This window comes from Drosophila yakuba, chromosome 2R (genome assembly GCF_016746365.2).
Source record: "Drosophila yakuba strain Tai18E2 chromosome 2R, Prin_Dyak_Tai18E2_2.1, whole genome shotgun sequence".
In the NCBI taxonomy this organism is placed as follows: domain Eukaryota; kingdom Metazoa; phylum Arthropoda; class Insecta; order Diptera; family Drosophilidae; genus Drosophila; species Drosophila yakuba.
In genome coordinates this window covers 9690733-9713723 of record NC_052528.2, presented here as the reverse complement: position 1 = coordinate 9713723, position 22991 = coordinate 9690733, and the positions used below count along the sequence as shown (strand labels likewise).

General features: G+C 42.8%; 6 protein-coding genes across 14 annotated transcripts in view; 2 read left to right on the top strand and 4 right to left on the bottom strand.

Annotated features, from left to right (window-relative positions):
* The window catches only part of LOC6529894 (microtubule-actin cross-linking factor 1), a 75257-nt gene extending 72745 nt beyond the window's left edge, over positions 1 to 2512 (bottom strand). The window contains exon 1 of one of the 2 annotated variants that reach the window (XM_039372752.2): positions 2431 to 2512. The gene's annotated coding sequence lies outside the window, so the exon portion shown is untranslated. Of the gene's footprint in view, positions 1 to 2239 lie in introns of both variants that reach the window. The other variant, XM_039372751.2, reaches the window with a different exon arrangement.
* A 480-nt stretch (positions 2513 to 2992) lies between these two features.
* On the bottom strand, positions 2993 to 3832 carry LOC6529891 (protein DJ-1alpha). The gene is made up of 3 exons (XM_002090812.4): positions 3662 to 3832; positions 3272 to 3594; positions 2993 to 3222 (listed from the first exon to the last, which is right to left on the bottom strand). The coding sequence occupies exons 1-3, from the start codon at positions 3830 to 3832 to the stop codon at positions 3063 to 3065; spliced, it is 654 nt and encodes a 217-aa protein (XP_002090848.1). The 3' UTR covers positions 2993 to 3062.
* Positions 3833 to 6539: 2707 nt separating this feature from the next.
* LOC6529890 (protein argonaute-2) lies at positions 6540 to 20284 on the bottom strand. 7 transcript variants are annotated; one of them, XM_002090811.4, is made up of 8 exons: positions 20131 to 20284; positions 19351 to 19528; positions 16917 to 17079; positions 12276 to 12350; positions 10687 to 11472; positions 10405 to 10627; positions 8729 to 10339; positions 6540 to 8663 (listed from the first exon to the last, which is right to left on the bottom strand). In XM_002090811.4, exons 3-8 carry the CDS (start codon positions 17035 to 17037, stop codon positions 8525 to 8527), a joined length of 2955 nt encoding a protein of 984 aa, XP_002090847.2. In that variant the 5' UTR covers positions 17038 to 17079; positions 19351 to 19528; positions 20131 to 20284; the 3' UTR covers positions 6540 to 8524. The 7 variants fall into 7 exon arrangements, with proteins under 7 accessions (XP_002090847.2, XP_015052450.1, XP_039228692.1 ...); XM_015196964.3 differs by lacking the exon at positions 12276 to 12350; XM_039372758.2 differs by lacking the exons at positions 16917 to 17079; positions 19351 to 19528; positions 20131 to 20284 and adding exons at positions 13601 to 13999; positions 15867 to 16321.
* LOC6529889 lies at positions 16459 to 17596 on the top strand. The gene is made up of 3 exons (XM_002090810.4): positions 16459 to 16686; positions 17141 to 17268; positions 17403 to 17596. The coding sequence occupies exons 1-3, from the start codon at positions 16541 to 16543 to the stop codon at positions 17594 to 17596; spliced, it is 468 nt and encodes a 155-aa protein (XP_002090846.1). The 5' UTR covers positions 16459 to 16540.
* Positions 17605 to 17849, top strand: LOC6529888. The gene has a single exon (XM_039372763.2). The coding sequence runs from the start codon at positions 17605 to 17607 to the stop codon at positions 17785 to 17787; it is 183 nt and encodes a 60-aa protein (XP_039228697.1). The 3' UTR covers positions 17788 to 17849.
* A 506-nt stretch (positions 20285 to 20790) lies between the features above and the next one.
* LOC6529887 (proteasomal ubiquitin receptor ADRM1 homolog) lies at positions 20791 to 22759 on the bottom strand. Of its 2 annotated transcripts, XM_002090808.4 has the most exons (4): positions 22598 to 22756; positions 21940 to 22481; positions 21454 to 21647; positions 20791 to 21348 (listed from the first exon to the last, which is right to left on the bottom strand). In XM_002090808.4, the coding sequence occupies exons 2-4, from the start codon at positions 22458 to 22460 to the stop codon at positions 20894 to 20896; spliced, it is 1170 nt and encodes a 389-aa protein (XP_002090844.1). In that variant the 5' UTR covers positions 22461 to 22481; positions 22598 to 22756; the 3' UTR covers positions 20791 to 20893. The 2 variants fall into 2 exon arrangements, with proteins under 2 accessions (XP_002090844.1, XP_015052449.1); XM_015196963.3 differs by having other exon boundaries at positions 20791 to 21647; positions 22598 to 22759.
* Positions 22760 to 22991: the final 232 nt, after the last annotated feature.

Genomic DNA, 22991 nt, shown 5'->3' with positions numbered 1-22991 from the left:
AAGAGAGAAAAGCTGCTTATTTTTTGAGCAATCTAACCAAGTTATCTACCTTTTGCAAAAATATTAAGTCAATGGATTCAAAACATGAGTGATTGTGTCTAATGATACTAATGAAGTACATATACATACATACATTGTATATACTCATAGTTAATATAATGTAAAACTTTCAGCATTGGGGATGAACAAATTGAAAAGAAGGCTCGCAATACAGGGTGATCGTAAAAAAAACTTCCCCTATGTAACCATCTATTCCAATTGAGTTTACTTACAAACAGGAAAACTCTTTGGGAAATGAAAATTGGGCCTGCCGCCAAATGTTGTTTCATTTTTTTTTTTGGGGTTGCTCACCAAAACAAATGAAATTGTAAACAGAGCAGCAAGCACCGGCGAAAGAAAGGAAGAGGAGAGAGCGAAAGAGTGGGAGGTGGGTGCAAAGCTTCGCTCTTCCTCTTTCTCGCTCTCTCTTCTTTTACCTGTGGTCAGTGTCAGTGTCAGGCGCTCACGCACACGTGTGCACGCGACGTGTGTGTAATGCGCGTAGCCTGGCGATTTTGAATGAATGATAAAGCGGACGGACAAAAAGGAACGGTACTCGTGACGGATGTGTCACCACCACTCAGAAAAAAAACCATTGACCGCCCCTCCTCACTATCGATTTTTCTCCAGCAACGGTACATTCATACATATGTAATTCATAATTATGTATGTATGTAAAAACGCTTGTGAGACAATGACAAAAAAGTAAAGCATTTGCTAATTAGAACAAGCGTTTGATAAAAAACACAAGGGCGAATGCTTTAGCAGATAGCACAAAAAGATAGATAGAGAGCAGATGGAGTGGACCAGATAGGCGAGAAAGAGCGGAAGGCAGAGAGTGCGAAATTATAGTGCTGACTTTGCTTTGATTAGCCGGCCAGCAACTAAGTCATCGTACAGTGGAACTTTCCTATGGGGAATTTCGCACTTTTTGCATAGGCTGGTCCCATTACCCTGTTTCACTCACGCTTTCTTAAAGCCCAGTTGTGAACCAGTTTATTTATGAGTGTATCGAGGGTTTTCAAAAGGTTTTTCTTCCACTAAGCATTGTAAAAAAAAGTACAAAGGTTATATTTTTAAGGGGCACCAAATAATGCAATCCATAATTGTATATGTTTAAAAATTGCTATCTAACAAAGGATGGTCAATTTGGGTTAGGCAGGCACGACTGTAGATAAACGCACCTGCGTCAGAGGGAGCGGGTTGTGGATCACACACATGACTCTTGCTCTGACACAGTTTTATAAACAAATTATTTAATTTGTTTACCCGCCCCCGCAGCATAAGGCAGCGGCTGTCGGTTTAAAAATTCCACTCACACAATCGTCGAATGAGGAAAAGAAGACACAAGGAACACCCAAAAAGGAACAAATAATGGCTTTTATTCCGACTTTCGGCATTTAGGCATTTAGCACATTGCACTTCGCTTAAGTTTGCTGAATTTTCGGCTGTTTGTCGTTTGCACTGTCACCACTTTTTGCACAATTTCTTCGTATTTTACACGGTTTATTCTCGCCTCGGTTGTTCGTGACTCATGAAAAGGAGCACCGCAAAAGGGCACGGAAAGTGCACTGGGTGAGAGCGAGAGAGGGCGCATGTCAGAGAGCGATTGCGTTTGCGGCGGCGGTTGTTGAAGAGAGATGGCGAGTGGCAGCAGGGAAAAGGACGCAAAGAGAGAGGGTGGGTATTTTATGTGTGTGTGTGTGTTTGGTGTGTAAGTGCAGCAAACGTTTTTCATCCTCTTCTTCTTCTTGAGCTCTTCTTGTTGTGGCCGCTTCCACTATTTTCCTGGTTTTCTGCTTTAATTTATTTTTTTGGTTTTAGCTTTTCGCTCCTGCTCTATGCTAATTTTCACTATTCACTGTTATATACACAATATTTTCCACTATTTTTCTCAATTCGCTCGCAGCGCTTTTCATTTGCCATTGCACTGTATTCCTTCCATCACGCAACGCAAAAGCTTATAACAATAATTTATGGCAATTTCGTTTGCAGTTTGAATGAACTGCAGTTTTTTTCGCGTTTCTGGTTACACACACTTTACATGGCTGTGTTGCTGTTGTTGTTATTGTTCTTGCTGCTTCTGTCGCTTTGGTTGTTGCACTTCTTGAAAACCGTTACACTTGTGCAATTTACCCAAAAACAAAAAGAACAACAGCAGCAAAAGAAGCGGCAGATTTAATGACCCGTCTACACTCACACAATGCAACGGACGCACACATACACACGCTTTTGGCTGCAAGTGCAACGGGCGCGGAGCAACAACAACAAACGGTTCACGTGCTCTCGACGGCGCAAACAACGATCCTATCTCGTGAATTTTAAAAAGAATATATCTCGCATTTCGACTTTACCAACTCTAGATAGTTGTAGCTACAGTTTGCGATTTACCAATATATCAATAACGGTTTCGTTTTCCGCCAAAACACACAAAAATGCAAAAATTCACGGACCGCCCCAAAGTTGAACCTTCCGATTTCCCGAGTTTCGCCGAACTAGCCGTTGATACGATTTCTTTTACTTTTATTTCCATACATTAGCAATCGCGCAGTGTGCTGGTTTTATTCAACTGTCCTCGCATGGTCACACCACACGCTATTACAGTCATATTTAAAATGTGCATAAAGCGCCAGCGGGAGAAATGGGAAACACTTATGTATACGTTGGGTGGGAAACTTGGATACTGTTACTGTGGGGAAATAGGTACAAATCTTAACAGGCCTATAAGAACAATGGATAATGATCAAAATGTTGTTTGATAACATAATTAGTAACTTTAAAAGTGCAGCTCATATTGTGAAACCAAAAACTAATTCAATTAAGTTTCATTTACTCGCATTTTGGTTCATAATAAGCTAGTTTGAGTTCCTAACCATATGGGTAAACTCGAGTTATGAAACTGCATATCCTTCTCAGATTATCTCTGAGTCATTGTAGTTCAAATGGATATAGGTATTTTTAAAACTACAAATTTTTATTTCTATGAAATATATGTATATGGGATCAGCTATCCTCCAGCTCCCTCATGGTTTGTATGGCCAGAGCATCGCCTTGGCCACCTCCTTGGCAACCTCAACTCCAACCAGTTGCTCGGTAATCTTCAAGGCGAAGTCAAAAGTGGTTCCAGGACCACGACTGGTGATAAGGTTACCATCCTGCACCACAGTCTTGTCGTCTATGTAACTGAGTGAGTAATAGTTAAATAAGTAAGGAAAAATGCTTGGGAACGTACCAATAAAGTTCCATCAGCTGCGGCCTCATATCCGGATGCGAGGTAACGGACTTTCCCCTGCCGATTCCGTGCTTGGCTAGCGCAGTGGGAGAGGCACAGATGGCGGCAATCAGGCCGCCCTTGGAGTCCTGGCAACGCAGCACTTCGCCAACGGCGGACGAGTTCATCAACGCCTTGTTGCCGGCCAATCCTCCGGGCAGGACCAGCACATCGTAGTCGCCCCTGGTCACGACGTGCTCCAGCGAAGTGTCCGGCACGATGACCACAGACCGGGAGCACTTGACTGGCTCACAACCGTGCAAACCCGCCACTGTAACATTGATCTTATCAAAGGAAAGGAAAGTAGAAGATATAAATCCAAGGTAAGCTCCAAATCAGTGGATAATGTACCTTTGCTCTTCGCAGCACATCGGCGGATATGGTGAACTCCATCTCCTCAGCTCCCGGGGCCAGGATGATCAAGGCGTTCCTGGCGCACTTGTCCTGCTTGGATTTGCACCTGACTACGCGATTGGTTTGGGTGATGGCATTTGGGAATGACTTTCTCAGAAGGGAAATCATTCTAGCAGAGCAGAATAAAACTCAAAAGGCAGGGCGAATATTTAGTTAAATATATTTTTATTGAACAAAAATGAATTGTATATGCTGTTATCTTACTTTAAACGCAAACTAAAATCGTTTTTGTTTTACAAGGGTTGGGTACTTTTCGTTTGTTTTTCAGAAATCAAATCGAAATCGATCAAAATAATTGAAATTTGTATAAAACATACATATATACGATTTGTTAAATATAATTGTGTTTTCATTAACTTAATTGAGTTTGTTGATTTTTGTTTGATGGTATCTGGTATCTGGTATTGAAGCGCTTACAACTAATTGTTAGACAGCTTGACAGAATCATATTGAAAAGATCATCAACTTGCGTTAAATTGCATATTTCACAAACTCGTGTTTATTTTGTTTTGTCTTGTTACACATACATATAATGTTGTGGAAAAATGTCGTTTACGTCGTAATTTAAGTCACATTTAAAACTGGTTTGATTTGTATTCGTCATTAAACTTGATTTTGTTTTGCATTCTTTTACTAATAACATTTAAAAAGATCACCAAAGTTACAGATTTCCCATATTACGTTGCTCACGTTGCTTAATTTCCTTTTTTTATCATAATGTTGATGTATTTTTGTTTTTGTTTACTCCTCTTAGATTAGAACTAATAATATGTATTTTATTGATTAATTACCCGGCATTTTGGTTGATTTTTAAAGTAAGGTATGTACCAGATAGATGCATCATGATCTCCCTAATCCTAACGCACGAATAAGTGTCACTATCGTATTGATTTTGCTAGTCGAATTTCAGCTAAGGGTTATCCGATCTGATCTGATGCGCATTTGGAACACTAGGTCGAGAGTGAAGGGTGTCGGTTAGTCGGTGTCGGTGTGGCTAATGGACAATGGCTAATGGCTAATGGCTAATGGCTATGGGGATCGCGCACGTGGTCCGGGTTCGAGGTTCGAGTGGGACTCTGGGTGTGGTTGGAAGAGTATAGAGTACACACATAGTATATATGATGGTATCATAAGTTCATAGGTTATTCAAATATAACGTTTAATTGCTTGGAGTTAGTCCGTCACTTCTTGAAATCTCGGTAATTGTGGCATATAATTAAATCGTTACGTTAGATTTAGATTTAGATTTGTATTTGTATTTACTTTTTTTTATTTCCTTTAGGAAGAGTTGTGCAAATTGCTGTTCTAGCTTCGATTTCGATCTGATTATATATCTAGGTATATATCTATATTTCTTGTATATAATTGTAGACATCTATAAACGGCACATTTATAAGTAATATGTAGAAACAATGCGATCCCTTTCTATTTCTTACTTATCTCTTCTCCTTTTTTTTGTTCAAGTTTTTTTTCTTCTTTTCTTTTTCGTATTCCTCGATCTATCTTTAGTTTAAAGCTCAATTGAATTTTGACAGATAAAAATGTAAGTTCCCATGTGGATATCCCGGCTTCTTGTCTTTTTTGGGGCCTTGCCTCTGAGCAGAACATAGTTTGGAAATGATATCTAAGGCGCTCCTCCACGATCTCCAATCTTCACCTCCAACTTCTATGTTTGTTTGTTTGTTTTGTTTTTGTTTGTTGTTTTGCTGCACGACACTGAAGAAACCATTGAAATTGTAGCGTGTGTGAGTTGAGTTGAGTGGAGGGGGAAAATCGGAGTTATCCAGCTTTGCTATATATAAGTTTTCGCGTGTATATAGGGACAACGGTAACAGCCTAGCTTTTCTTGGATGGGAGGAGATAGCAGCTTGTTATTGGCATTTTCATTAGTGATTAGTGGATTGGTGCAGGGTTTTCCCCACCGATATTCCGCTTCATTCTTCATGCTTTCTGATTTCTGATTTCAGCTTTCTGCTGCGAGTAGTTTAAAGCTTTGGACTTTCTCATGTATTGTGTGGTAAAGTAAATTATTGTTGAATATTTCGCTCATTTTACAACTACGAGATGCATTCATTGTCGGCACACATTTCAGCTTCAGCTTAAACTAAGTGAATATTTAATGTAAATGTTGGTTCTTTCTCGGCGATCTCAAACGATCTCAAGCCCCGAATCACGAACTCCTTTGCATTGTTTCTTTTTCGTTTTTGCTTAAAACTAAAATTGTTTGATTCGTTTTTTTGTTGGCTTTTTTTTTTTTTGCATTGGGGTTGCTTTAAGTAAACATTAAGAAATAGGTTTAAAATTTTAATCCCTTGTGTAGAAACGTTACTAGATAAACGTCAAATAAATGGAAAATGAACAAGTCAACAAATACGCCCACACTTTGATTGCACAGCCCCACAAAATGTTAATCGCATTTAAACAAAAAACTAATTAATGTTAATCAATTTACAAGCTATTAATATCAGCTATGTCGAGCCTCGTTGGAAGGACTAGTCGAATTTGAAACAATTTTTGCAGCTGAAGACATCACAAAATGAACTATGATTTAAAAGTAAAATTTCAGCAAGAGCTAAACATATCATAAAACAGGCACAGAATGCCGGACTAAAAAGACAATATCAAATTGTGCTACCACTGAAACATCAAGTGATTTGAAATCATTCACTAGTTTGTAAGTGACTTCAAATCGCATGAGATTTCTAAATGTTCGATTCAACATTTTGGGGGACTGTGACCTCCCTCCGTTCGGTTCTTTTGCCCTTTTACATGCATTTCTGAGGATTACCAACTAATTTGTAAGTGCAATAAATGATTAAATATAAGCATATCGATTTATATATTATGTATTTTATAATGCTCACATAATGTACGATTGGCAAAACAGCTTGCGAACTTGGAAACTAAATCTAAATTAAAGGTTTTGTAAAGGATGTACACAATTATAAATTAGATTTGGCCCGGGAGAGTCGGAGGAGATCGTCGTCGCCCGCACCGCATAAATAACAACTCATCATAATGTTAACTTGAACTGTGTCCTCGATATAGTACAATTACTAAGCATACGTTTCATATTGATATTGATATTGTTTGTTTGTTTGCTGTTGCTTGTTGATTTTGGCGAAACTAAAACTAGTTTGTAAAATATTGAAATGTTGTTGCCACCACCTCCCTCCGGCGGACGGTGGAGAAGAGTTACCTTGTTAGAGTTATATTACCCGTACACCACTTTGATCTAAAGTTAATTAATACGAAATTACATCGAAAAGCAGCTGCAAAAGACGCCTGTTCGCGATCATTTCCAATTCGAAGGATCAACATGAGGAAATCAACAAAAATTTCGTTAGGCATTCGTTTAAAAAAATAATATATATAAGGTACAACTAAATATCTTTAGGCTTAGTGTGTAGGAGGTACATAAATAAGAGGACATTGAGTGATATGCCTTGGACTCGAGGAGGGGAGAAGTTCGTAGTCTAACTGCGTGTGGTGCATACAAGAGGGTAAACTAGGTAAACTAGGGACTAACATAAAATATCAGCACTGCCAACGTAACGAATCTGCTGCTACCGTGTTATTTGCACTTTTGAATTTAAGTATTCTACATTGTTACAGTTCCATCCGCTTGGTTTTCGTTTCGTAAAAACTTTAAATGTTAGTTCTAGGCTTAGGTATGTATGTATATAATTAGGCTCTGCTCTATAAGTATAGCTATTGTTTTGACCAAAAGTTTGTCCCTTGTTGAAACTGCAGTTCTCTCATCGCCCACTTATCTCGTTTGGCCTTCTCTGCATATATTTTTTCGGTTTTTTTGTTTTCGTTTTGGTAGAGCCCAACTTACAAACTATTAAATGTTCTTGCTCGGTTTTGTCAGCGCCCTAGTTATTGAAGTATTTTCATTAGTACATAGTACATACTACTAAGTTGTGTCTACACACTTTCAATGCTTCGCTTTCTGTCGCTTGTATGCTTGTGGTTTTTGTTTGTAATTTGGTGGTGGTCTTCGTTCACAGTACAGAGAATCCGAGTGGTTGGTGTTCTTGTGGTGTTTGCTGTGTGAGTCGATCAGCAACGTATTCATTTTGTATACTAAAAACCTTTGGTTGTATGCATTCATTCATTATCATTCATCATGTCTTCATTTCGTATCGTGTAAAAATATATTGTACAATTAAATCGTAATTTCTATTACAAAACTTGTCTCTCTCTCGTGTGGATGACGCTTTTCCCTTGTTTTCACTTTCTTAATTTTTTCTTTTCTTTTGTTTGGTTTTGTTTTGTTTAGTTTTCTGGTATTGGTTGGTGTTGCTGTCGTAGTTTTTGTTCCCTTTAGTTGATTTCCTATTTGCGTTCAATTTGTTTGCTACGCTTGTTTTTGAGAATTCTCACATTTCGCTTTCGGTTTTTGTGTATTTTTCTACGATATCGGTTTCTCAAACTTGTGCCTGACATTCGGTTGGCTTTCATTTCCTATTATTTCTCACTGTGTGGCTATCTGCTTTGTGTGTGTGGATGAGTGAGAGTGTGGATGTTATTTGTGTCTTTGTGGGATTTTCATTCCTCTGCTTACTATAAATGTGTATAACTAATGCATGCAAGATCTTCGTATTCTGGTTGGTTTTCCTCCCATCGCGCTCTCTCAACGTAAAACGTAACTTAATTCTAAACTTCTATGCTTGGCTTTCATCCGCTTTCTGATCTGAGGGAAGGAAGTGGGGACATGCTTATTCGAATCGAAATTCGAAACTGATTTTGTATTCTTTAGCTTTTTGGTGTTGGTTTAAGGGGGGGTGATACTTTTTAGGCAAAGTACATGACCTTCTTGGTATCCGCATGCACAGTGATGGCTCTGGCCATGGCGCCTGGCGTGCGATCCTCAGAGCAGCCGCTCTGGTGCGAGCCCTCGCCCGAATCGTGCTCCTTCTCCACCAAATGATATCTGCAAGGGAATTACACAGTTTAAGGCACAATCAAATGGAAAGTGAATCAAATCCAATGGCTTACCTGGCACGGAAGGCCACCAGATGGGCGTAGTATGCTGGCGCCGGTATACTGACGGATCGGGTGCAGCGCACGTACGTATGACATAGCTGATACGTGAGGCACTGCAGCTCGTCCGAGTCAAAGTGATTGTCGTCCCACAGGACGTGGTAGTGCGAGGGGCGACTGGTGCCCTGGATGCCCTGATGGCTGCACAGATAGAAATCGAATTCGGTGGGATGTGTGATGCCCACATCGACGGTGGTGCCTGCGGGAATATTGCCCGACTTGCCGCTCTGCTCCTTCTTCTCGGCGCAGAAGAGTCGTGTGTGATGGCGCTTCTGGACAACGATGAACGTGATGCCCGGCCGGTACTCTGGCTCCAGCTTAATGCAGGCCTCCCGAATGGCCGTCAATTCGTGTTGCAGGACATGTGGGAATTGTCCCTCGGAGACTCCGTCACGATAGAGTATGATGCGGTGGGGCTTGTAGCCGCCCGTCGACTTGTAGAACATGATCAGCAGCTCGCGCACCATGCTGCTCAGCTCCTGAATGATCTCCTGTCGGTGCTGCTGTACCCGAACGGTGGCGGCATAGCGCGATGGATGGGCATCCATGGAGCCCACGACGGCGGCAATCGATGGTTTCTTGTTGTCGCCAGCTGGTGGGTGTGTTACATCGGCACCCAAGAAGATGACCGGCTCATTGAAGACCTTTGGCCGGATGGACGGTACCAGAATTGAATTGATGCCGCCCAACTTAACGTTGATCTTGAGACACAGATTAGAGAGCGTCTGTGGCGACGTCTTGTTCACGTTCTTCGCCTGCACACACTGGGTGGCCATGCCCAGAACGGTGTCACCCACACGCTTCACCTCGGCGTACACCGGGGTCTTGCCGGGCAGCACCACCACGACGAGCTGCAGGCCTGGGAAGGTGATCTTCAGGTAACGGAACATGGGTTCCACTTGATCCGGCCCGGTGGCGTACTTGCAGAAGCACGGCTGCCCAATGATCGGCATGCCGGCATCGTTTGAGATCTTCTGCAGCTGCTGGGTGAAATTGCGCAGCGCATCCTCGCGCACCGTGCGCTGTGGGGCAAAACAGGCGATGGCCCAGATGCGGATCTCTACGCCAGTGAAGAACTGCTTGCCGCGCATATCCCAAACACCCTGGTTGGGCGAGGCCAAGCTCACCTTGTTCTGTGGCGGGAACAGCTGCTGGCCGGTGAGTCCGGTGGACACACGTCCCCCATACTGAAGCTTTGGAGGTGGCAATACGCGTCCACGTACCTCCATCATTGAATTGGAGATGGTCAGGCCAAACTCCTGCACATACGAATCGTTGTTGAAGTCGGCGCGCTTAACCAAATTGTTGATCTCACGTTCGCGATCCGGAGCTGAACGGGCCGTGGCCTTGATCATGGTCGACGTCTGCATATCGGTCAGCTTCTTGATGCACCGCTGTCCGGCCACGATGTTGCACACCTCCAGGGGCAGGTAAGTGTGCTTGTGCTCCTGACCCACCTGCAGGCAGGGCAAGTGCGGATAGCGCAGCTTCATGCGGTACTTGTCCAGGAAGTACTTGGCCACGGTGCACTCAACGGTCTGTCCGTTCTCCAGCTGCAGTGGGAATCTGAAAGGGTGACGAATAATCGCGGTTAGCAACAGCAGAAAGGTTTGAGAATGCACAATTCTTACGATTGCATCTGAGCGGGGCGGCGAGTGACGTTGCACACACGATACTTGCGACGCATCTGTCCGCAGTGGGTGATCTCGATCTTGAGACCCTTGATCTCCTTGGTGAACTTGACGCGCTGCGAATCGGTGAGCGGTTTGCGCTGCTCGTTGATATCGCGAATGTCCAGCACCTCGCACATGAAGTCAATGACTGGTTGAGCCTTGTAGAAAGCGGTGGCCGAGACTGAGGAGTAAGCAGCCATTAGTTTGGAATGCAGGCAATATTGAGCACCGCGAACTCACCATCGATATTGAGCATCATCTTCCACTGCGAGGGCCTCACGCTCTGATGGAAACCGAACCAAACCTCTCGTCCACCACCCAGGGGATGGTAATAGCCTTCCGGGGAACTGAAGAAGCTCCGTCCCACTGGCGTGTACGTCATGCTGGGCAGATGGCGCATGACGACATCAAGCGCCAAAATGGCATCATAAGGTATCTGCCGGGTGCGGCCTTCGAGTGCTTCCTCCAAATTGAAGAGCGAGACCTGAGCCTGCCACTTGATCGTCACACGAAAGATTCGATCCTTGCCCTCGCCGGGAAGAGTCACCTCCAGCTCCAGACGCTCGTTGCCAATGGGCAGGGGATCGCGGGTGTACAGATTGTTGCGACCATCAAACACCGGCTTGAGCACTCCAAAGATCTTGCTGTAGGCATGCACCATGGTCTCGATAATTTCACGGTTCACCTTTCGCGGGCACTTGTCCGGCTGTATATTGATGTCATAGTGATGCACATAGCCACGCGGCATCGTCACCTGGAAGTGATTGGCGCGCAGCACAATCGGGCGACCCTCTCGTCCGAGATTCGGGCGTCGTGGACACGTGAAGACGGGCATATCCGGCTGCGTGGCTGGCGTGGCGGTGGCAATTGCTGGCGTCACGCTGCCGGTGGTGGCTCCCAAGGCGGACGCCACCTGGGCGGCAGTTGCTGCTGCACCGGCCACAGTTGCTCCACCAGCGGCCACATTCTGGGCACTTGGACTGGTGACGGCGGTGGGATTGACCGACGAGCCGGGCGCTGGTGGTGCTGCAAAGTCAATTGCCAGTTAGTCTCTTCTCCGAAAAAGTCATTTCTAAATTATTAAAGGTTTAAAAAAAAACGCAAATAGTAGGCAATATCTAACAGTACGTTCTGGGTTGGTTCTCACATGTTTGGATAAATCTCTGGAATTTTTAGATCTTAGAATGTCTAGTTTTATCACGGATACATTTCTCAAGTTTTATTTATAATAATTGTACTGAATAATAACTTGACTCTCTTGAAGAGTTAACAATAATCTTAAAGTTGTATCCTCTCTGCATTCTGAGGATTATTTAAGTAATAGAACATATATGGATATATTCATTTATTCCTTTGAGATGAACCAGCGTGTGAGAAAACATTAGCCCTTAATTGCTAAAAGCAAAAAATGATCATGCAACGAGCGTAAGACAGAAACTATTACATATTCAAATTCAAATTGAAATTCAAACAGGTGTTTGTAGGTGTTTTAGTTGAGGTGTAGAGAAATACTTCAAGTGCACTTTGCATGGTACAAAGAAACAAACATTTACTCGAAATAAAAGTTCAAAAAGTTAGTTTAAGGTTTGGTTTTTTGCTTTTTGATAGTTTTTTCTGTTAGATTTTGTTAGTAACATTACGGCAAAAAGGATTACGGATTAGTTTGGGGGTTGGTTAGTGGGGGAAGAGCATTGTGTTGGGAGGAACACCAAACTAAAGAACGTAAACACAAACAGTTGGGTATAGCGTATAGCGTTTCGAATCAATCAAATTGCATAAGGATCTTAGTAATTTTAGTAATCGCTTTTGGTTCTTGGAGAGTAATTTACATGTGAGCGTGTCGAAGCTAGTCTGCGCCTGAGAGGGACTCTGAGGCCGAGTGGGCGAGGGGGTCCACTGTGACTCTATAAAAAGAAAAGGTAATCAAATCAACGCAAGGTAATCAAATGAACATGGAAATGAAGAGGTTCAAATCAAAATGGCAAATGGGGCAGTGGCCAAACGATGGTTTGTTGTCGATGATGGTGGGGAATCGAAATGATATTGTCAATGGTGGAACGATGTCGTAGAACCGAAAACAGTTGGCGATAACGAACGAAAGAAAAACGAAATTAAAGTGCGATAATATTAATATTTTAGTTACAGTTTTCTTTCATCATCGTTATCAATAAATATATATATATGTGTGTGTGTTTCGGGTTATATTTGTAGTGTCTATAGAGAGTGTATGTCCTGCTGCCACAAGTTGTATGCCCCTTTTGGCCAGTTGTTTAGTGGGTCGACATTTCCGAATCCTGGGTTATAGCCACCATATAGTTAAAAGTTTGCTGTTAGTTCATAAGTAAGTAGGGACAAGTTTTGATGTTCTTCCAATTGCTTTGCCCACCATGTAAGCTATTTGCTCCCTCAACTGATAGTTAAATCATAATCTTTGATCCAAAACAACACAATATTCATATTTAGCTAATCCAATAGCTTGCTTATAAATTCTAATCCTATGTTTGCTGGATATTTTTGCTTAATGGGACAACGCAACTTCATGACATATGATATTGTAAAGTGGAACCTATTTTGGGCGTCTCTGGTGATAAGATCCCATTAAATATTCAGTTTGCAAACAAAAGAATCCCAATAAACCTATTCCTTTCGCAGCAAACTCTTTCATTCGCCGCCTTCTACGTATTCAACCCTTTTGAAGCACAAATATTTAAATGAAATACGCACAATTGGTGGCAAATTGCGACGCAATTGGGAGTGACTGCTCTTCAAAAACCCAGATCCATTTACAATGCGATACAATATGGGCCCCAAAAAAAGACGCCAGGGAGCAACCCCCGGAAAAGCTGGAAACTATTGCGACGCGACGAAGGTTGTTGACCCAATTTTTTGCGCATTTTCAACTCTGCACTTTGACGCACGTGTCTGTCTGTGTGGCAGTTGCAAGTGTGTATGTGCGAGCATACACGTAAATCGCATATAGGTGCAAGTGGAACATCGAAAACTTGATTAGTGGGTGGGTGGGCGAGGGGCTGGTTGGTATGGAACGGTGTGGGAAAACTTGTGGCAGCAGTCGCCTATTTCTGTATTCCGCTTTTCATTCTGTTTGGAAATTGTCTGTTCTTTTAGTCTCAATCATCATTTGGCAGCCACTTACGTTGTCCAACTGGATACATGTTTTTGCACTAAGTTAGGTTTTGGTTTAAGAAAAATAATTAATGTAAAAAATGTTGGCTCGTGTTTGCTTTTCGTGTTTTGGTGTAAAATGTAATTGATTGTTGGTTTTCTTTGTTGTTGTGGTTGTTTTTGTTGTTGCCTTTGCTTTTGGGTTTCTACTAATTATTTTGTTTTTTGTTTTTGATTTCAGCCTTTTGCTTATCACACTTTAAAGTAGTTTAAAGTTTTATTCGTTTGGTTGATTTTGCATTTGTTTTGTTTTTCTTGTTTGTTTGTTGTTGTTGTAGTTGCGCGTGGGCGTGGCGTAGGCTTATTTTATATAAATTGGAATTAGCAGCAGACAAGTGGGTGTGTTATCTTGTCGCTGTCTCTCGCTCGACTTGCATTATTTTAATTATATTATGATTATTATTATTATCGTTTGTTGTTGTTATTTTAGTATTGGAAAAGAACACAAATGTAGGCACAGCTTTCGTTTAATTTTATATTTATGTATCTTTTATGTACACACCTAGGCGTGTATATATGTATATTTATATACTTATATACAGCTGCGAAAAAAAAAATAGCACCACTTGCCCAGTAAAACTTTGAATAAGTCTCCTACCTACAATTTTGGGTTTAAAAGGATCTGAAATACCTTTTTAGAAAGGTTAAACAATTCACTTTTTAGGAAATAAAAAAAAATCACAATTGTTCTATGAATTTTTAACTTATTTAAGGAACTTTATGAAAAATGACAAAAAACGGCGAAAAAAATAATAGCACCACTTCATAAAAAATGCTTTATACATAAAATATAAACTTAACAGTAACAAATTCATTAATAACAAGTGATTGTATATTAAAACTACGCCGATCCCATTAATTTAGTGTTTGGTAGTGTATCCTTTATTACCAATAACAGCTGCGCAACGCTTTGGCATGGAGTCAACCAGGTCCTGGCACCGTTTTGGGGTTATATTGCTCCAGGACTCCTTAATCACGGTCCATAGGCTTTCGTTATTAGTTGGCTTAAAAGCTGCAACTGCCTTTTTAATATTCGACCAAAGGTTTTCGATGGGATTGAGGTCTGACGACTGCGCAGGCCACTCCAGAACATGAACTGATCTATTTTGGAACCATTCCTTGGCTTTACTGCTGGTATGCTTGGGGTCATTGTCTTGTTGGAAGACCTATTTTAGCGGCATATCATATTCAGCAAAGGGTAGCATAACCGTTTCCAAAATATCCACATACACATGCTGATCCATTATGGTTTTATCCAATGTATTGGTCCAACTCCATAGTAAGAAAAACATGCCCATATCATTACACTGGATCCGCCGTGTTTAATTGCTTCTACTGTGTCGTTTGGCTTATATTCGGTGTTCCTAGGGCGCCTTACATTCGATCAAGATCCATTGCCACCAAAAAAAACCACCTTGCTCTCATCTGACAATAAAAAGTTCGTCCATCTTTCGCATGGCCAATTTAAATGTTCCTTGACGAACCTAATGCGCTTGGGTATGTGTCTCCCATTTAAAAAAAGGACCTTTCCTTGGACTACAGCCTTTTAAACTATGTTCCCTTAGACATGTGTGAACTGTTTGCACTGTTGCGGATATGTTGAGATCCTTTTTCAGTTCGGTAGGAGCTTTAAATGGATCCTTCTTGCTCTCGGGCACTAGCCTTTTGAAGAGATGGGTGCCCAATGATTGTTTTTTCCCACGTTTTTCGGGATTCTCGTTGTAGGTGATTACATTTCCTATAATTTTGTTTGAGTATTGAAGGATTTGGCCAATATTTCTAAAAGATTTTCCTTCAGAAATGAGTTTTTTGATCAAGTCACGTTTTTCTTTAGTGCAGTGCTTTCCACGTCCCATTTTAATGATTTTTTAAAGGAAATTTTTTAAAAATCATTTTCGAAATAATAGATTAAGTGTCAAGTTTAATAACCACATGCTTTTTACCAAAGCAATCCTTCGATAATTATTGATTATTTGAAAAAATCGATAGTGGTGCTATTTTTTTTTTCGCCTCATTTTAGACCTTGCCGCCCAAAAAAAATTATAAAAAATTAAGGTATAAACAATTCAAATTTTTTTTTTCATTTTTGGATGGGAAAAATATCTAGCATTATGCGAAAAATCAGTATTTGGTTCTATCGGTACCTCAACCTTAATTTATTTGATCAATAACAAAAAAAGGTAGGATGGTGCTATTATTTTTTTCGCAACTGTATGTATCTAATGCTCTTGTAATACAACTAAGAAAAAATTCTTTATGCTCGCATATCTCGTGAGTGCAATTGTATGCGTGTCTGCCTCTGTGTGTGCATGTGTGTGTGCTCCTCCGCATATACAGCAAGAAAATGCGTTTGTATGCGTTTTTCTTTTTTTTTTTATATATGGCAGCCCAAAAAATGTGTGCACGTAGAATTCTTGACTTTTTCGAGACGTGGTTTTTGTGCACCAAACACGTTCGCGCCGCCCGCTCTTATGCACAAACCGTGGCCAGACTATCGAATTTTGATTTAGCACAACTTTTGTTAGCTTTTCACGCCGCGCATTATGCAAAAAATGCAATTTTCTTCAGCTTTTCCCACAGCAGCCACACACTGGACGTCCACACAAAAATTGTACTCGCGACGTGTGAGCGTGACGCATGCTGTACACTCTTAACCACACTTAAATGAGGGCAAAGCACTCTCGTCCGCGGCTGTGCGATTGAGCGAGATGTCTATATAAGCGGTGGACTGGGCATAGCGAGGCAGGGTTGCTTAAACGCGATAATGCCAGTGTTGTACAACTATCGGCGGTCTTCGTGCTTGGTTTTGTAATCGTTATCGCCGCTCAGCTGTTACGTAGCTTACTTGTTACGTCGTAACTTTTGTGCGGAAAAACCGCAGTTTTTATTGGCGCTAAGAAAAACATAAATAATGTCTGTGCCTTTCAGTGGCGCATTGCGGCGTTCCGGCGGCATCGTATCCGCCATTGGCAAGCAGCTGAAGAGCGTGAATTTAAAGGGCGTCAAGCGGATAACCGTGCAGTTCGATCCATTCGCGGAAAACGTCAAGTCCACACGGTGAGTCGGAAAAGCGCTTTCCACCGATACCGATAGCGGGACATGCGCAGTACACCCCCATTCCCCACTCCATTGGATAGAATTTTCACGAAACCGAAAGGAAAAAAGAAAATCATAGCAAGAGGAACTCAGGAAAACCAAAAGGGTGCAGCGAAGTATTCACACCATAAAAACCGATCCTTCGGGGGCTAAAAAGGTGATGGGGCGAAATGATTGTGTGCCACACTCACCGTAGACTTTCCCAATGATGCCCACGGCGGAGGTCATCTGGAGATCCGGAAAAGTCAGCGGCAGCGTGTGCGGATGGAGCTGAGCTGGCCCACCAGGAGCCAGCTCACGCTCCGTGGACATTTTAGTCGGTGTCGGCGTCAGTTTGAGGCGGCGTCGCTGCTCCTGGAAAATCAAGAAAATCGCAATGAAAAATCAATAATGTGTGCTTCTATTTAAATTGCAGAGAATTCCTCTTCTTGCTCTCCACACCCAAGGTGGCAGCCACGAATCCCAAGTGCGTGGTCAAGCCAGAAGTCGTCTGCGATCGCCAGCCGGCCAACATCAAGTTTGCCCTGATTGATTCAGCGCAAGGTGAGAATTCTATGCGGTCTACGCCTTGCAATCAAAACTGGGTCACTGGACCCATCTACCCTAAAAGGAACCCAACCCTTTAGGAACTGTATCAACCAAAGAGCAAACACTAATTGATATTACATCCTTTACAGAACAAGCCAAAGTCAAGGAGATTCGCTTCAACAGCGACAACCTGAATACACTAGAGCTGCTGCAGCTGTGCAACAAGCACGTGTCCAGCTTGGCACCGCGGGAGGAGATCACCAACAAGGTCCTGACCAAGGCGGAGAAACAGAAGCTTGCAGGAGGCGCCGGCGGCGGAAAGAAGGCAACGAAGAAGAAGTAACCATCAAGATGGTGAGGAAGCACAAAGGAACTTTGGCGGTGATCGAGAAGATCTACCAGGATATACCCGCCTTCTCCGACATCTTCACCGAGGAGAGCTTCTACATGTTTGCCTTCTGTTTCGTGTGCGCCACCATTCTGGTGGCCTTCATTCTCTCCCGGTTCATCACCATTAAGCCCGTCGATTTCTGAGTCTAATGTCTTGTCTAATTCCGCACACGTACTTTTCAAAATATATAAGCTCTAACATGTAACACTCCGCACTGTATTGTCTTTTTGGCCCGACTGTGCGAAAGGGCAGCGCTCGATTCCGTCAGCCTGTCGTTGGTTTCGTTTTTTTCCCCATTCGAAACCAGTTTTCAGTCCCTGGCAAACCGGAAAATCATCTGCTCCTTCTGCTGCTGCGACGGCTGTTTGCTGCGCTTGCTGATGTCAGCGTTCAAAGCTTATAATCACAATGGGGCGGGAGGAGCCACTGGTAATTGGACCGGAGGAAGTCGACCAAATGGGCCATGCAAAGTGGACGTGACTGGGGTGGACCAGTATAGACTTTTCCGTGAATAGTAGTGCGAATTTGACTAACAAAATCTGCCGTGTTGCATTATTTGGTTACTATTGTTGTAATTTATTGAATGATCTACATGCTTGTAATGAAATGAAGAGTGCAACAGGCAATGGAGAAAGCTCCTCTGCCGCCAAGACAGCTGTTAAGATGAATTTGAGTCTTACTCTAATGGGAGCACAGGAAGAAAGTGCAGTGTAGAGTGCAAGCTTTGAGCTAAAGTTTTGAAATGGCGCGCTACGAATGTATGAATATGTACATATGTATGTATGTATGTTCATATTTGCGACGAAATCGATGGCTGCAACTGGCAACAATCTGTTGAAGTGTGGCAGCTGCAAAATGGTTGGTGAAAGTTGCCCCAAAAAGCTGCGGCACCCTGTGATTAATAGAATTCCGTTCAGAGTGCCCAAGTTCAATGTCAGGCTGCAAGCTTTCTCTATGCCTGTTGGTTTGCCACATTGAAGGAGACGTGTCGTAAAAACACCACCCACTTTAAAATTTTAAAGTTCTGAGCGAGGTACTACAGCGTCGATCAAAGGGTTGCAAATTGGGGTTTGCGTATCCTTAAATCTGCGATAATATTGTGAAATCATGCTGGACTAAAATTCGAGCATTTCTATGCACATGAATAACGTAGCAAATTTAAGTTTTTGAAACCGATTGTAAATTTGTTAAATGGTGCATAGAAACATAAGAAAGATTTTGGTCAATTATAGCAATGTGTTTTAAATTACGTGGGTTTGTTTTAATTACGTAACTATGTATGTAAGATATTATTCGTTATTGGATTTTACTATATTGTAGAAAGGATATTCACGTACTAGGGCATGTAAACCTGCCGAAACGAACTTCTCGTCGATTCCTGACGTAATTTGCGCGGGACGTGGGTGGCGGGGATAGTGACGAACGAAAGTTTTATTGAAAGCTAAGGATGTGACCTTTCTACCAAAACATAAACACTGTCTCTACGGTTGTCCCGCTCGCACCCCCGCGCTCTATCGCAATGCGCTCTTGAAAATTTCCCAAAGCATATGCTCAGGCGCCATTAGTGTTTTGGTTCTTTTCTCCTGTTTTCTCCTGTTTTTTTTTTTTATTTTGGGGCACCTTCATTTTATTTGCAGCTCATGCAGCTGTTCTGGAAGCCTCAATTTGCCGGCAAAATCAAAGATTCACAATGCTGTACTACTTACCTTATCGCAAAATTGCAACTGACTTTGGTGTGTGTGTGCGCTTTTATCAGCTTTATCAGCGGCAAATCAAGCGTTTTTTGTTGCGAATTCCGTTTAATGGAGGGGAACTCATTAAGGAGTTGAGTGGGGTTTGCGTCTCGACTGGATTTAAACCGTTACTGACGTTACTTTTCCAGCACTAATTGGAAGAAACGAGATAGATAAGTGCAGGAAATGGAAATGGAATTGGTTAAAACGCAGTTTCTTGTGTGGCTGCTACTGCTGTTGTTGTTGGTGTTGCCAGATCGTTGCGCCGGAGATATGCATAAAATTGCGAGTCCGGGGAGCTTTTTGTTTACTTTGTTATTTGACAACACACACTTTTAAGCAGCTCCTATTTTATTTAGTTTTATTTTTCGCAAGCTTCCAGGCCTGTTTGACCGCGTGTGTGTGTGTACGAGTGAGTCAAAGGTTGTCAGTGTGCGTGTGTGACTCGACTCTCTCTCTCTCCTTCTCGCGATTTCTGTGTTCGCGTTGATTTTTGTTTTTGCCGCGGCTTTTAACTTTTTTATGACAACTACTTTGGAGGGAAAAGCTTTCCCAACAGCTCCGCTGAGCAGTCATGCAAAAAAACATACAGGCTGCCACTAGACACAAACACAATCTCACGTCCGCCAAAAGCACCAACACACACACATACTTACACACACACAGATTGCTGCAAAATGAAAGCACCAACAACAACAGATACAAAAACATCCAGCCCGCAACGCAAAAATTGGCGAAAAATATGGCAATTACTGCAGATCTGGATATATCCGGGTTTGAAACGCCTGGTGGAGATCACTTGAGATCGTTTTGTATGAGAATTGAGAGTCAGCTTCAGAAAATTGCGAACGCGCGAGTTTTGCACAAACACAACTTATTGGCTGGCCGTTTTGGAATTGAATAAAATAAATATTGTTGCGTGTGCCTGTGTGTGTATATATCTGTGTGAGACGGCTCGCTGAGAGCGTGCAATTTGCGCCAGAAAGGGACGACCAGTGTGCTGCGATGAGAGAGCGGGGCAGAGAGCTTTTGTTAGGGGGACACCAACAAAATGACCTTGTCGGGATTATTATTCCCGTTACTTCCATATATTCCCCGATTATTTACTTCAAAAATTTAAACATCGGGTAAAATTGCTTTTTGTTCTTAAAATTTAACCCAGGTTGGCCTATAAAAACTGAATTATTTAAATTAATGAATAGTACGAAAACTTACCCAAAATGCATGTCCTTTTTTTTAAAGTGCATGAAGGTTTAACTAAAATCGAATGTTGACTTACATTTTAAAATAATTGAAGTACAAATATTTAAACAAAAAACGTCGACAAATTAATAAATCTTGTTTAGAAGATTTCCAATTATGAAATTAAAAATTAAACAATATTTCATCATAAAATTGAATAGATAACTTCTGTTGATTTCCAATTTGAATTTATTCAGAATCCAAAAATCACTTTGAACATGAACAAAAATGCTTTCGGATTGCATTTCAATTATTACCAAGCCGCAAATGTAAGCTATTTCTGCTTCTCCTCCTGTTTTTCGGCAGCGGGATCTGTGTTTTCATCGCGGGCCACTGAAGTTGGGGTCTCGGGATCGCTGCCCTTCTTCTCGCTGGCGGAGGGTTCGCCACCCATAGTTGCACCTGCGGGCAGACTCTTCTCCAGAGCGCGCACAAAGTCCTCCAGATTGCCAGAGAAGGCGGCGGCCACTGCTTCGTTAGAAAGCTCGAATTGCTTGACCACCGGTCCCAGCTGAGCCGATTGCAGGGCATTCGAGAACTGGGCCAGGGCCTGCTGGAACTGCGGGGAGGTGATGTGATCCTTGATCTGCTGCTTGCGATCCTCGTCCGCATCCTCCGACTCGGGCAGGTGCACGATCAGCGACTTGACGCGCTCCGGATCGGCAATAAGCTGATTAATGGCATCGGCGCCGGATAGGGCCGTCGATAGGTCAATATTAAGGGATCGTCCTGCGCCATGTTCGGGGGAGAGATTGGATAAGTAGGCTTGGAATGGATTGGCATAGGCTCCGGTCGATTCTGACGCCGTTGTGGTCGATGTGGTTGAGTTCTTACCGGAGGCATCCGCATCAACGGAGGAGCCGGCACCTTCGCCGACCTGCGAGTTCACATTGCTGCTGCTGCGGCTGCTGCCCGATTTCGATGGGGCGCTCGGAGTGCGCGGCACACTGACGTTTTCGGGCGTCTGCAAGGCCGATGCCCCACCGCCACCCGATGAGGAGGTGTTGCGGGACGACGGCGTCCGGGAGCTGCAAAGAAAAAGAAAGGAACATGTTGAAAAGGTGGACTAACTAATGTGGCTCTCGCGTATTAATGTCTTTCATAAGTTCTTGTTTAATGGAAACTCTAATAACTAGCTAGTCAAACGGATATATCTTCGATCATATCGACTTTGTCCAAACTTTTAAACATTGCATAAATGTTGCGAAGTTATATAGTGGTTAACCTATAGATAAGGAGCTATCTCCCTCACACGTTCTTGCACACTATGGCTAATATATATAATTAGTATAGCTAATACGTAAGGGGTTAAATGCTCACTTCATTTGGCCCAGCAGCGAGCTGAGACCACCCATCTGGCCGACGCCGCCGAAGAGCTGCATCAGCTGCTGCTGCGACATGTTGTTGAGCATGTACTGGAGGTCACCGTCGTTGCTGCCGCCGCCGCCGCGTTGGTGTGCGGAGGGGGGGTTGTTTAGCAGCTCGTTGATGCGGCGGCAGTGCTCGTCGTCCTTATCCGTCTTGGGCTCCTGCATCCAGAAGAACATACGGCGTGTCGATGACTTGAACTTGAGCACATAGACGCGGCCCGTCTTGCACTGATCCACGCGCTTGTACTCGAAGTCGTCGGGGAAGACGATAAGATCGTCCTCCACCTTGCCGGAGGTGCGATCTTTCCAGCAGAAGTGCATCAGGCCATCGTCGCTCTGGGTCATGTAGACCAGGCCCTTGCGCGAATCTGGATGGACCATCTTGCCCACCATGTTCATGCGGCCGGCGCGGAACTCCACCAGGTTGCTGCTGTTGCTGGAACTGCCCAGCCCACTTTGTCTTCCGAACATGATGCGGGCGCTTCTCGAGAGCTGGCGGAGATTGGATACAGTACGGAGTGTAATTACGACGTTTCTGGGCTCATTGCTCAAGGTGCTTGTGGTTCCGCGATCGGTTTGGGGTTATCAATAGTCGCTGCACTACTTACGGGATATATAATGCGTTGAATTTGCTGGGCTTATCAAAAATTCTGTGAATCGCCAACTGCGAATGACGAGCAAATTTTGTCTTCTTCTTACCCGCGCAGTGTTACCATCAACAGACGATTCCTAACATTTGGTATTTTGCAGCACTGTTGAACTAAATTTCGATTTAGACATTGATGGGTAAAAAAAACTTCATTTATTTCGAATTTACTTCGTAATGTGACTTAGGAATCTTGCGATTGCAAAAGTAATTGGAATAATACAGATTTAAAACTCTAACATAAGATAAGAAGCAGAATTCGGCACTTTCCACCAAAATGATATTGATTACGGATATTTTATATAACCTTTAAACTATTTACATTTAAACATACAAGTTACTGAAAAGCTCTTGCA